General features: G+C 36.1%; 1 protein-coding gene across 1 annotated transcript in view; it reads right to left on the bottom strand.

Moving 5' to 3' along the window:
- The window catches only part of LOC100357744 (solute carrier organic anion transporter family member 6A1), a 142,525-nt gene that overhangs the window by 78,185 nt on the left and 49,857 nt on the right, over positions 1–14,483 (bottom strand). Inside the window, exons 9-10 of the mRNA XM_089313354.1 lie at positions 9,175–9,331; positions 2,191–2,378 (exon numbers count right to left, since the gene is read on the bottom strand). Coding sequence (XP_089169480.1) covers positions 2,191–2,378; positions 9,175–9,331 — 345 coding nt within the window. The remainder of the gene's footprint in view (positions 1–2,190; positions 2,379–9,174; positions 9,332–14,483) is intronic.

The following is a 14,483-nucleotide window of genomic DNA, read 5'->3' on the forward strand; positions in this document are numbered from 1 at the left end:
AAAAAGAAAAAGAAAAAAAAAACCTAGCTTTAAATATGTCACAAAGCTACAGTAGTTAAAACAATATAGAGTATATTAAAGCAATATAGTATTGTCATGAAAACAGGTCCACAGATTGATGAACAGAATAAAACCCCAGAAGTAAATTCACACATTTAGAGCCAACTAATGGATCTTAGACAAAGTTAAAAACAACAATAGTCTTTTGAATCAATGACGCTGGGAAAATTGGATACCCACAAGCAGAAAGGTAAAACTAGACACCCTTCCCCACCAACACACACACTCTGAACAAAAATCAATTCATAAGGTTTAAAGATTTGAATGTAAGGATGGGGACTTTGAAACTACTAGGAAAAAAATCATAAGGGAAACACTTCAGGACATTAATGGGCAAGGATTATTCCCCCAACAGTGCAGGAAACAAAAGCCAAAATAGACCAATGGACTTTCATCAAACTAAGCTTTTGCACAACAAAAGAAGTAATCAATACAGTGAAAAACAACCAAAAATTGCAGAATATCTGCAAGTTTTACATCTGTTAATACACAAAATTTATAAGGAATTCAAGCAACTAAATAGCAGATATGTGTGTATATGCTGTCCATTTGCACACATGTGTACATAATTCAATTTAAAACGGGCAGACATTTCTCAAAAGAAGACATACAAATGGCCAACAGCTACATGAAAAATGCTCAGCATCTCTTCACAAGGGAAGTGCAAATGAAAATTGCAATAACACCTCACTCCAGTTAGATTTGCTATTATCAAAAGGACAAGTTATATCAAATGTTACTTTGTTTGACAGCTTTGCAAAGGTCCTAGCACACATGCACAGACTGCTGGAATTTCCACAATTTTTGGAAATCAAGGTGGTGGACAGACTGCAGTAGGTGACCGTTACTCAGTGTTGACCAGAGATGAAAACTGAACACAAATAATTGTACCACAGATGGGATATGATTCAGTAATGTGAGACAGAGAGCTGCCGGAGGTTGCATGCAGTTGTAAATCCTTTTTTTTAAGTAAAAATTTCAAAAGTAGTGTCACCTTTTAAGAAACAAAACACTGCAATTCCATAAAGTAATTTTTAAAAATATATCAAGTGTTGGTGAGGGTGTGGAGAAAAGGGAGCCCCTGCACATTGTTGGTACGAGTGTAGATTAGTACAGACACTGCTTATAACAGTGTGGAGGTTACTCAAAACATTAAAACTAAAACTATCGTATGATCCAGGATTCTCACTACTAGGTGCATATCTAACAGAAGCGGAATTAGTCTGTAAACGAGATGTCTACACTCACTGCCATCTTTATTGTACCTCACTCACAAAGATCAAGAAATGTAACAAGTTTCCATTCATGGATGAACATACAAAGCAAATGTGGTATATACACGCAACTGAATACTACTCAACCGTGAAACTTGCCACTTGCAACAACATGGATGGAATTGGATGCTCAAATGTTAAGTGAAATATGCCAAACACAAAAAGATGATTATCACATAATCTAACTCATGTGGAGCCTTTCAAAAAGGTGATCTCATAGAAGCTAAAAATGCAGTGATGGTTGCCATAGGCCGGGGAGGGAAGATGAGAGTGTATGAGTAAAGGTTGATTAATAGGCATGCTATTAATTAAAATTCAGTTCTTCCTCCACTAGCTATGTCTAACTTGCTTAGTAGCCACATGATCCTGGTGGCTTACTTGTTGAGACATTTCCTTTTCTCCTATTCAAATAGGATATTTAGAAGTAAATAGTCAATAAATAGCTAAAGTTAATGAATCAACCAACAATTGTACCTGTATAATTAAATTTTCTATGTTTATAAATATTTTGTGTGTCAAATTAAGTAAATCCATTTAGTTTTAGGTTAAACAGAATATGATGTCTAAATCTTTTAGACAAATAAGTTAGCTGAAAGAGAATATTAAACATATGCATGATTTTGATATGTAAAAATTTCCCACATATTTGAATTTCCCATGTATGGTAAATTGGCTTAAATAACCAAAACTAAATGTGATGTCTACACACTTTATGAAACTATTTACATAAAGTTCAAAGAGCAAAAACTATATACATACGTGTGTAGTAATTTTTACCTCTGAATATTCTAAAATATTCCTAAAATGATTTTCTTATGTATTAAAAGCATAATGATTATGTATAATTTATACATACCGGAAGATGCACAGGGTTCCTGGTATACCAGAAAACCCAGAAAATATAATTGAAGAAAGCAACAATGCAATGAACAAAGGTAATTTATGGCAGTTTGCATCACATTTCCCAAGTCTGGCATCAACAATATCCCCATCCTGATCTGGGCCTGTTAATCCCTTATGAATGCAAGAACAATTGTAGTATGTCTATGAGAATTGAAGACAGGAAACAATGTTTCAGAAGTATAGTCATTAGACAAAAACTTTTATTGTCACAAAATAAAAATTAAATCAGTAACTACAGAGTGATCCAGACAATTTCATTAATGTATTTCCTTACATTAAATCCCCCTTTCACTATTTAGGAATTAAATATTAATGATATAATCCAAGGTATTTTACCTTACCTAGAATCATTATTTTTGGTGTTTTGTGTTTGTGTGGGGGTGGGGTGGGGGTGGGTGGGTGTATAAATAGGTACTTAGGAAAAGTTCTGTTGATTTCACAAATTTTCCTGAAAGATTTATATTCACTTTTTTTTTTTTTTTGACAGGCAGAGTGGACAGTGAGAGAGAGAGATGAGAGACAGAGAGAAAGGTCTTCCTTTTGCCGTTGGTTCACCCTCCAATGGCTGCCGTGGCTGGCGCGCTGCGGCTGGCGCACTGCGCTGATCCGATGGCAGGAGCCAGGTACTTATCCTGGTCTCCCATGGGGTGCAGGGCCCAAGCACTTGGTCCATCCTCCACTGTACTTCCTGGACACAGCAGAGAGCTGGCCTGGAAGAGGGGCAACCAGGACAGAATCCGGCGCCCCGACCGGGACTAGAACCTGGTGTGCTGGCGCCGTAAGGTGGAGGATTAGCCTAGTGAGCCATGTATTCACTTTCATAAATAATTATTGAACAACTATATAAATTTTGAACTTCTAAGAACAGTGTAATGAATAAAATTAATTTCAACTGTGACAAAATCTGGACAGTTAACTGAATATGATGGGTTTGAGACTATGCTAAAAAGATAAGATTTTATTTTACATGTCATGCTGTTGCAGAAGACACAGCTCTTGGGGCTGGCAGTACTTTCAGGGACACATACAAATATTTTAAGTGTCAAAAGCAATCAAAGATAATGAGTATCTAATCATAAATCTAGCCTAAATCATATTTCTTTTTATACAATGCACTTCCAAACAATGCCATTTATTGTTTAGAATTACTTTTTTTAAGAAGAAAGAGGAACACAAAGGCAACAGAATATAGTACCAATGAAAGTTATAATGTGGTCCTTCATACAGAAGCCATAAAAATTTGTAGTTACTGTTTCAAGGCTGATAATTCAGGGGAGACAAGCCAGGGATATATTTGGAGAAGACTAAGCATAGCTTGGAGATTCAGTAATTATTAATATGTTAATCTATTGAAATAATTCTAAATTTCAGAAAAGGAGGGGGACAAAGACAAGAAGGAAGGGGAGGAAGAATATCAGCAGTAACAACAGAAACACAGAACTAGATGGCAAGTCAAGGAATAAGAGGAATAGAAAATGGCTTCAACCTGAGAAATTCAGAAAATTGTGGCCCATATATGCCAGTTGGGTTGAGGAAGTTGCTATGGGATAGCTGCAAATGTTGAATAATAGAAATACCCAAACATCTCAGTTGCAATTGATTTATTCCACCAAACTTATCGACCACTTATGTGGCAAACATCATTCTAGATATTGAGAAAACATAGTAAATTATATAAGAGACAGCACTGATGCATATAGAAAACTCTTTGTAAAGGGAGACTAGCAATTAAAAAAGAAATCAAATAACATAATGCAACATACCCATGCAAGTACTATGGAGAAATAAAACAAAGCAGGGTAAAAGTAAAGGCAATATTTGTTGTTAGCACATTCAGGAATTGTCTGGATGATGAAGTTGTACTTGAGCCAAGATCTGAATATATTAAAGAAGTGAGTCACATGGCTATCTAGAAGAAATGTCTTTCAGATGGGAAAAAAAAACTAGTAATTGAAAGTCTTATGCTAACACTTGATTGACAGGTTCAAAGAAAAGCAAGAATGGCATGGCCTGGAGTGCAATGAACATGAAGGAAACTAAGAGGAAATATATTCAAGATGGTAGAGGAAATGTAAATTATACAGACCTCGATTGATAACAATCAAATCAATTCAAGAATCTTGGATTTTATTCTTAGCGATGAGAAGCCATTGGAAGGATGTAAGTGTAAATGACTTATATATTAAGAGATGGCCCAGGCTGCTTTGTAAGCTACTGGACTACAAAGTGAAGGATAAAGGCAGAGAAAACAATTAAAAAGCAATTAAATGTGCAAGACAACAGAGCTGGGTACCAAAGAACATATGAAAAAAAAATAATGAAGATGGTCAGTTTTACCATTTATTCTGAAAGTAGATTTGAAAGGATTTATGAAGGGGTCCTAGACTGGGAGTAGTTATCAGCAACGGAAAGTCATATGGGGAGGACCTCCCCGAGAGACTAAGACCTTCAGCCAAACTTGGGAAGCAGTTAAGAAGTAAAACACCGTGAATTCACTCCTCCGTTTCTGTATTTCTGAATACCAGTGAGGACTCATTCTTGTCATCCAATCAGAATTCAGAAGGCAAAGAAGTCCTCATCCTATCATTCATTCTACGAGGACAATGAAAGGGGTAGAAAGGATGAAAAAGTGCATCTGGAGGTCAGACAAATGATACCCAGCTCAGCAGATGATTTCAGGCCCAGAATCCAGGGTAACTAAAGGGAGAAGTGGAAATATGAAGATTTATCAAGTAGATATGAAGCTGTGGAAGGGTTAAAGAACTGAGGAGCTGAATGAGCTGTCCGTGGTTTGGCCGGCGCCACAGCTCAATAAGCTAATCCTCTGCCTATGGAGCCGGCACACCGGGTTCTAGTCCTGGTCGGGGCACCAGTTCTGTCCTGGTTGCTCCTCTTCTTGTCCAGCTCTCTGCTATGGCCTGGGAAGGCAGTGGAGGATGTCCCAAGTCCCTGGGCCCTGCACCTGCATGGGAGACCAGGAGGTGCGCCGGCCGCCGCGGCCATTGGAGGGTGAACCAACGGAAAAGGAAGACCTTTTTCTCTGTCTCTCTCTCTCTCACTGTCCACTCTGCCTGTCAAAAATAAATAAATAATAAGAAGGAAGCCGTGGTTCAATAGCAGGTTAATTGAAATTGAGATCAGAGAACGAGTAAGATTATTGACAAGAAAAAGCCTACATGCTGACCAGATGAAGATGCAGATTAGGTAGGATGCACACTAATGCTTGGGAAAGAATAAATCCAGCAATTAGAGGGACAGAGGATTAGACTCTCAAGATGAATTTCAAAATCACTAAGGATTTTATTGAATAGGTGAACAATGAATGAGGGCCTGAAGTCTTCATGGAATGAGAGGAAGCACCCTGAATCTGAAAATGACAGTAACAAGAAGACTAGTAGAAGGAACAACTGGTGTGATGTTTCAGTGACTGATGCTTGGGAGAAGGGAGGGAGAACATGTTTTAAAGGGAGTAGTGAGGAACAAGGCGGATGCTAACCTCTACTGTGACACAGAGGAAGGTGGCAAATGGGAGAGAATATAGCCAGCTTCTATTTAAGTAGCAGTGAAAAGGGAAGCGTTTTCCAGGACAAAGCATGAATCAGAGTCCAAAGGTAAAGGGGCGAGGATAGAAAAGAGGTTGAAAATATGGTGATTTTGCTGATACTTGTGACTTCCAGAGGACACAGTAGAAGAGTTAGGGTGATATGGATAAGAGGAAGTTGAAATCAATCAAGGAGATACATAGCATATCCATATAGGGATAAGAAATTTCCTGACAACTCATGACTTCTGAAAATAACAATCATGTAGAAGTAAAATGGGCATAATATGACTAGTCCTTGAACCACCAGTTCTTTAAAATTTCAGAGTAATATAAACAAAATGACATTGAAATGAAATGGTAAATATATTTAGTTCTAGCATAAAACAGGAAAGTAGATATAAATCCTGCCATATCAACAATTACATTAAATATTAATAGTCTGAAAACCCAAAAGACAGAGTAACATAATTGCATAAATAACAAACTATGTTATACGGTGGCTATGGGAGACTCTTTGAATACAAAGACACCAATAGATGGAAAATATGAGTTTAGAATTAAGATATACTATGGAAATAATCAGAAGAAGAAAGCTAGAGTAACTGTATAATATCCTATAAAATAGTCTTGAAGACAAAGAATATTATTTCCAGAGATGGAAAAGGACATTCTGTAAAAATACAAGGAACCACATATCAAGAAGGTGTAACAGTTATCAGTGTGTACACAGAACAGAACCTCAATATAGATAGAGCAAACATCAGGTGAGAAATGGGTAACTATGCAATTACAGTATAAGATCTTTCTCATACGCAGTGCTCATAATTTAATACATTACAAGTCATGCAAAGTGACAACAAAAATTGCTTAAAATTAAAAGAAATACAATAATAAAAGTAGAGTTGGAGGTAACAGAGACTGGGGTTTGCAGCAAGAATGTTAAGGCAGCTTTGGTTAATACCTTCCAGGAAATGGAGAGAAAACCGCTCAGCTGAAATTATAATGAATTCAATTCTGAAAATTACAAATGAAATAAGAACCTCAGCAAGTGTGTTTAACGGCACAGTAGAGAATGCAGAATTGAGGGTTAGAGACTGAGAGACAGGCTCATGCTCTATTTAACAAACAAAAGTGGGAGATGGAAAACAGAGAAAATTCTGAAAAGATATAGGAGAGAGTGCAAAAGTCTGTCTTCAGTCAGTATCAGGCACAGTTCTAAGACTCCATCCATCCAAGATGCCCTCCCTCTGTTGTATATAGCCTGCATATTTCCAAGGACAGTGAACTGATGAATGCTACCATAGCAAAAATCACTTTTAAGAAAAGGGAATATTTGGGGTAATTTTCACCTAGTTGGGTGAGCCTCCAAATATACTGAGATCTTCCTGAAGTCAGAGTTTCAAACATCTGACACAAGGAAGATTGTGTAGGCTTGAAATTGAAAAGAGACATGTAGAAGCTAAAAACACATATGAGTAGCCTGTATTTATAAAACTAGTCCCCAGCAGACAGCCACAAGGAAACAAGGACCTTATTTGTTTTTACAGCCCATATCAAATTTTACTAATCAGAGTGTCTGCTATGGTCAGATGTCCTACAGAACCATTGTTGCCATGACAGCTAATTGCCCTGTTGGGTAATTTCTGACAAATCTGTTGTATTCCTCTTTCAAGTATTATTAGGAAAAATTATTTTATTATTTCAATTTTTGTAGAGAAAATATTTTCTTCAAAAAAATATTTCCTTCTTCCTTCAATTTCTATTAGCTAGCATATAGCATATTAGTTACCATATAATTTGAGTGGTTAATTTCCAATGTACTCATGATGAATCAACTATTCCTTAGAGGAATATAATAAAGTTATGAAGAGTTCCAAGAAATAGAATGTCCCTGACAGGAAGTCTCCAGGAAAGAAAAGAGGGATTGAAGTTATACAGTAGATGGCCTGCTTTGCTCTCAAATATCTCATGGTACCAAAACATCAGGTTCAAGGAGTTCTTCTGTACACGCTGGTGAAAGTGGTTTTTTTTATGCATTTACTTATTTCAAAATAAAATGGAGGAAAGTAAATAAGTGGGAATCTACATAAAGCAAATTTTTCATAAGTTAATTAATTATTGAAGATGAGTAATTGAGTCACTGGAATTCATTGTGCTTTCCTCCTACATTTAAAACTCTACAGAGTACCATATTTTGAAGTCCTAAATGTTACTTTTAACATGTAACACTTACGAAGAAAGATCTTTAAAGGATTTATAACTTTTTTAGCTTAATGCCCAGTGAAAATCTGAAGTCACATATGGGTGACAAGTGACTTTATCATTAATTAGGGAAGGTGGAATAACACCTATGAATCAGGAAGTATGTTACTTTGTTGCTCTTACCCATTCACAAAGATTACCTAGAGAAGGAAAAGAGAAATGGTATTTTTAAAGCCTGGGTCCACACTTCTTACTACTTAGAAGGTAAAAGCTACTACTTAGAAGATAAAAAAAAGGTACTACTTAGAAGGTAAAAGCTGAAGTAGATATTCCATCACTCAGTTAAAAACTTATCTGTGCACCTTTGGATATAAAAATAATTAACCCAGACCCAAACCAATAAAGGAGTGGTCAGCTGCTTTTCATGACAAAAATGAGAAGGCCCAAGTAAATAAGGGATTATGATGGTAACAGCCTCAAGAGAAGAGCAAACTGGGGAGGGGGCAGATTTTAAAACTGCTGCAATTTATGTCAAAACCAAAAGACAAACAAGGAAAGCATACATTCGGTTTCAGGTCATTCCCGCCATGCGACTCTTCCTTATCTCCAACTTAGCTGTCATGGATGATGTGCTTCATAAAGGCCGTCTATGTGTGGCATACTCTAGTAAGCCATAAAGTGACTGATCCCCTGATCTGACTTAACATGAAGGGGGAAGGGAGGGAAACAAGAAGATACACAGCAAAAATTCTGAATACTTTACAGAAAAACATAAACTGGTGTAAAGCACAGTATTGCTCAAACTCTTACTATGGAAAATTCTGTATTTTAAGGTTTTGAGGAATTGGATGCTGCTGACAGAGAGCATAGAAAAAAAAAGAACTACATTAAAGTGAAGACAATGTCAGTGTCAATGTTTCTTTCAACATTGTTTTGATGAGAGGCAGATGATAGATAGCCACTGCTTCACGGCTACAAAACGGGTGATGTAACACATGGAGCTACGTGTTAACAGAGGAGTTATTTCCCCCACTCCCAATCCCCACAGACCCTTGTATTATGGAAACAAAACAAATTTTGCTTTAATTTTTTAATTAAAAAAGTTTTTATAGAGTTAGGAATAAAATATAACCAACATCTATAAACTGAACACCTTACTGGAGAGGAAGAAGGAAAAGAAAATAAAATCACCTGTTTTTTTTCCTGTGAATATTTAGAAAATCTGCAGCCAGCAAAGCAGGGAGAAAAATATTCCACATTATCTCTTCCACATACAGAAGAATAAAGTGCGGTTGAGCATCTACAGTGCTTGTTGCAAGGAGCTGTGAGGTTTACCATCTGCCCTGTTCTGCAAAAACAACATGAAAAATAATTATAATGCCATTGTTTCATAATTATTAACTTATATATCAATGTATCTATCAGATTCATAAAATACACCTGTCAAAATAAGTTCTTCTTAACATCTTTCTTCTAAGAAAGACTCTTTCTTCTAAGAACGAACGTTCTTTCTTAACAGCTTTACTGGGGTATAACTTACATACAAAAAGTGCAGAGTTAGAATGTACAACTTGAATCTTTTTGACACATGAACTTATCACCACGATGATGCTAGTGAATATAACCATCACTCTGAAAAGTTTCTTTGTCCCTGTGTGCAATTCCCTCTGGCATTCCTTGATCTACTTTCTGTAGCTATTCATTGGTTTTAACTTCCTAACATTTCACAAAATGGAATAATGGAGTGTGCATGCTTTCCATGAATTCTTTCACACGACTACTTTCAATATGGCATTGAAATCAAGTAGTGTAAATGTCTCTTGCTTTGTTCTTTTTGCTCACGATTGCTCTGTCCACTCTGGGCCTATTTTTGTTCCAAAAATTTTTAGTAATGTTTTTCTTCATCTTCTGGGGGAAAAATCTGAAATTTTAATAAGGATTACAATAAATCTGTAAATTGCTTTGAGTATTATGCACATTTTAACAATGTTGATTCTTCAAATCTGTCAACATGAAATATCTTTTCATTCCCTTTATCAGTGATTTATAGTTTTTGTTGTGCAGATCTTTCACCACATTAGTTAAATATGTTCCCATGTTTTTTTTGTAGCTATTGGAAGTTGGATTGCTTTCTTGATTTCTGTTTCAGATAATTCACTATTGCTGTATAACAATGTTACTGATTTTTGTATACTGACTTTGTGTTCTGAAACTTTGCTTGCTTATTAGTTCTAACACCATTTGATAAGAGTCTCTGGGCTTTTCTCTCTATATATGATCATGTTGTATATCACCAGTGACCATTTGAGTTCCTCCTTTCCAATTTAAATGCTCTTTATTTCTTTCTCTTGTTTAATTGTTCTAGCTAGGACCTCTGGACAATGTTGAATAAAAGTTCTGAAAGTGGGAATCCTTTTCTTCCTCCAAATCTTATGGACAAATCCATCAGCTTTTCCCCATTCAATACAATATTGGCTGTTGACTTGTTATACAACAGTCTTCATTATAATTTGCTCAGAATTTTTATCATGAAGGGATGAGTTTTGTCAAATACCCTTTCTGCATCTAATAGGATGATGACATGCTTTCTGTCCTTCATTCTCACCATTGGTGTATCACATTTATTGATCTGTGTTTATTGAACCATCCTTGCATTCCTGGGACAAATGCATGAACATGGTGAATGATTCTTTAAAAGTGCTGTTAGATTATATTTGCTAGTATTTTTTGAAATAATTTTTGCATCCATGTTAATCAAGTATACTAACATGCAGCTTTCTTTTTTTGTGTGTCCTTGTCTGGTTCTTGTATCAAGGTAATGCTGACTTCATATAATTAATTCAAAGGAGCTCCCTCCTCATTTTTTAAAATAGATTTTTTATAGATTTATTTATTTATTTGAAAGGCAGAGTTACAGACAGTCAGAGGCAGAGAGAGAGAGACAGAGAGACAGAGACAGAGAGGTCTTGCATTCACTGCAAATTCCCCAAATAGCTGCAATTGCCGGAGCTGAGCCTATCCGAAGTCAGGAGCTTGGAGCTTCTTCTGGGTCTCCCGTGTGGGTGCAGGGCAGTTGGCCCAAGCAGTTGGGCCTTCTTCTACTGCTTTCTCAGTCCATAGCAGAGAGCAGTGTCTGAAATGGAGCAACCAGGTCTCAAACCGGCACCCATATGGGATGCTGGCACTGCAGGTGGTGCACTAAGCCATGGCTCTGACCCCTTGAAATAATTTAAGAAGCACAGTTGTTATTTCTTCTTTTAAAAGTTTGAGTGAAGCCATATGGTCTTGGGCTTTTCTCTAATAAAATTTTTTTGATTACAGATTCAAATGTGCTTCTTGTTATTGGACAATTTAGGTATTCTATTTCCTCATAAGTAAATATTATTAAGTCTCTGTGTTCAAGAATTTGTTAAAGAGGTTGTAATGCTTTATGTCTTCACCTGCAGTATATAACAGTTTCAGTTGTTCTCCCCTATTTCTCACCAACACTTCATATTGTCTGCAGTTTACTTTAGACATTCTTACTAGGGCATATTGTAATTTTTACTGTTGTGTTTACTTAGAGACTAATGATATTGACCACCTTTCCATATGTTTATTTTTCATATTTACATATTGTTCGGCTAAATATCGGTTAAATTGTTTGGCTTCATTTCATTTGCTTGTTTGTTTTCTTATTGTTAAACACTGAATGTACTTTATATAATCTGGAAGCTAAATATAGAAATTTCAAATATTAGAGTAGTCTACCCTGTGTAAACACGGGTCTTTCAAAGATCAGAGGCATAATTTTTGATGAAATCTATAGTTTTTCAATTTATTTCTTTCTTTATCAGGTATTTGTTGTGATATTTAAGACACAAAACTAATCAGTCTTGAAATCAAACAGTGTTAGCCCTTCTCTTTTGTTGTTTTTAACAATTATCTTTGGCTTTTCTAGATCCCTTACATATCTGTATAAATTTACATATGAGTTTTATATTGCTAATATCTAAGCATGAAATATGGCTGAAATTTTATTGCTAGTTGATTAAAAACATGCATCAGTTTGAATGGAATTGACATCTTCCAGTTCATGAACATGGAATATCTTTTCATTTTAAATTTAGATCTTTAATTTTACCCACTAATTTTTCAATAATTACTATATGGATACAGGTCATCCATATCTTTTTTAGATTTATCTTTAAGTTTTTAATCTCAGTTGTTAACAATATTTTTATTTATTAATAATTCCCAGATGTTTGTGTATAGTATACAAAAATACTTTAGATATTTTATATATTGACTTTGATTTCTACAACAATTTTTCTTCATGCCATTGTTGTTGGCCCTGTTTTTCATATTAATTTCTGCTTGTTTACAGGTATTACATAAAGTACCATAGATTATTGTACATTGATCTCATATCCAGCAACCTTACCAATCTCATTTTATTAGTTCTGGTATTTATTTTCATATTCTACATACACAGGCCTGCTGTCTTCAAATAGACACTTTTACTTCTCCTATCTGGATACCTTTTTTTTGTTTTCCTTATATTATTGAAATAGCTGGAATCTCAATTAGAATATTAAAGTAGACATATGTAAAGCAGATATCTTTTGTTCCTGGATCATTCACTGTGTTTCATCATTGTCTTTGTGTACTGGAACTGCTGTAACAAAACATCAGCTAGTAGGTAACTTATAAGGCAGACATTTATCTCTGACAGTTCTGGATATTGTGAAGTCCAAGACCAAAGTGCTGTCAGGGCAGATTCCATATCAGTTGAGGGTGTTTTTCCAGTGTGTTGTCACATGAAGGAGGGAGGTAAAGCACGGATCTCTCCCTCTCCTTCGAAGTACACTGATTCCAGCCTCACAGCCACATCTAAACCTATTTATGTCCTAAAGGCTCCACATCCAAATATAATCACATTGGAGGTGAGGGCTTCAACGTATAGCTGTTGGGGGCATGCAAATATTTAGTCCATAAAAATCGAGTATAATGTGAGCTGCAAATTCTCATACATTCACTTATCAAGTTGACGTACTTCCTTTCCATCCCTAGGTTCTTGGTTTATTAGAACGGAAGTAACATTTTATTTAGTAGTATTTTTTTATCTTTCGTATCTTTGCAGATTTTAATAAGATTTTTTCTTTTAGTTGGTGTAGTGAATATTCTTTTAGTTGGTGTAGTGAATATGGAGTAATGAATCAGTTTATTTTTAAATATTAATCCAACTTTTCATTTCTGTGATAAGTCTGATTTGATTATAATCTAATTTCTTTTTAATATGAGGGAGTCTTCAAAATGTTTATGGGCCATTTCTATGTTTCATAGAAACATAATTATGAAATTAAGAAAGAAATTATGCATGTTGGGGCCAGTGCTGTGGAATAGCAGGTAAGGTCGCCGCCTGAAGTGCTGGCATATCAAATGGGCGCCAGTTCAAGTCCTGGCTGCTCCACTTCCAATCCAGCTCCCTGCTATGATCTGGGAAAGCAGTGGAAGATTTTCCAAATGCTTGGGCCCCTGCACTCGAGTGGAGATCTGGTGGATTCTAGCTCCTGGTTTCAGATCTGCACAGCCTTGGCAGTTACAGGCAATTGGAGAGTGAACCAGAGGATGGAAGACCTCTGTCTCTCCCTGCATCTCTTTCTCTCTCTGTGTAACTCTGACTTTCAAATAAATAAATAAATCTTTTAAAAAAAACAAACTATACATGCATTTCAAAAACTTTGCTCCAAAATAAATTCAAGCTGACTTGAATTTATTATAGCATGTGTGAACAAGATCTAGTTTTAAGAAATATATGACATCATCATATATAAGAAATATATGACATCATTGTGAAAAAAAAAACTCCTATCAGAATAACATAAATTCTGTTTAAACTGAAGCAAGAAAAAAACACTATACTACATTTATAGTTATGCTTGGATCAAATATAATAAAATCACTGATGGTTTAGGAAAAATTTGTGAGGAAAGTGTCCTAAAGAAATTAGCAGTTTATGAGCAGTTCCAACATAGCAGAATAGGGAGAGAGCTCACTAATAATCCAGGAAAATATAGTTTAATAAAAGTGGAGATAGTGCAGTCTCAGGGAAGAGTTAGGGAAAAAAACTGCAGAGGAAAATCTTTTAGAATTAGAGGGACATGGTGGATCGATGTGGAGGACTCGGGTACCCATGGCTCGGGAGCCCAACTGTCGAGAGTCTCCTCCGTACCAGTGCTGGAAAGGGAGGTGAGGCAAAACCACAGTAGCCTGAGACACTGGCAGAAAAGCGGCAGGAAGAGCCTAGAGGGAACGAGGCTTGAAGCCCCTGTGGAGGAAAGTACACCAGCCTACCTAGAGGAGGAAAAAAAAAAAAAAAGGATGGTATAGACATGATTCTTTCTCTCCACTCACCTCACAAAGGCGTGTGAAACAATAGAGCAGGCGCCATTTTGGATATACATAACAGTTGCACCAGCTCAGGGCTGTGCCTGCCCTCAGCCAAGCAAAATAACCCT

Source organism: Oryctolagus cuniculus, chromosome 14, assembly GCF_051225735.1.
Source record: "Oryctolagus cuniculus isolate XC-2025 breed Fujian yellow rabbit chromosome 14, ASM5122573v1, whole genome shotgun sequence".
NCBI lineage: Eukaryota > Metazoa > Chordata > Mammalia > Lagomorpha > Leporidae > Oryctolagus > Oryctolagus cuniculus.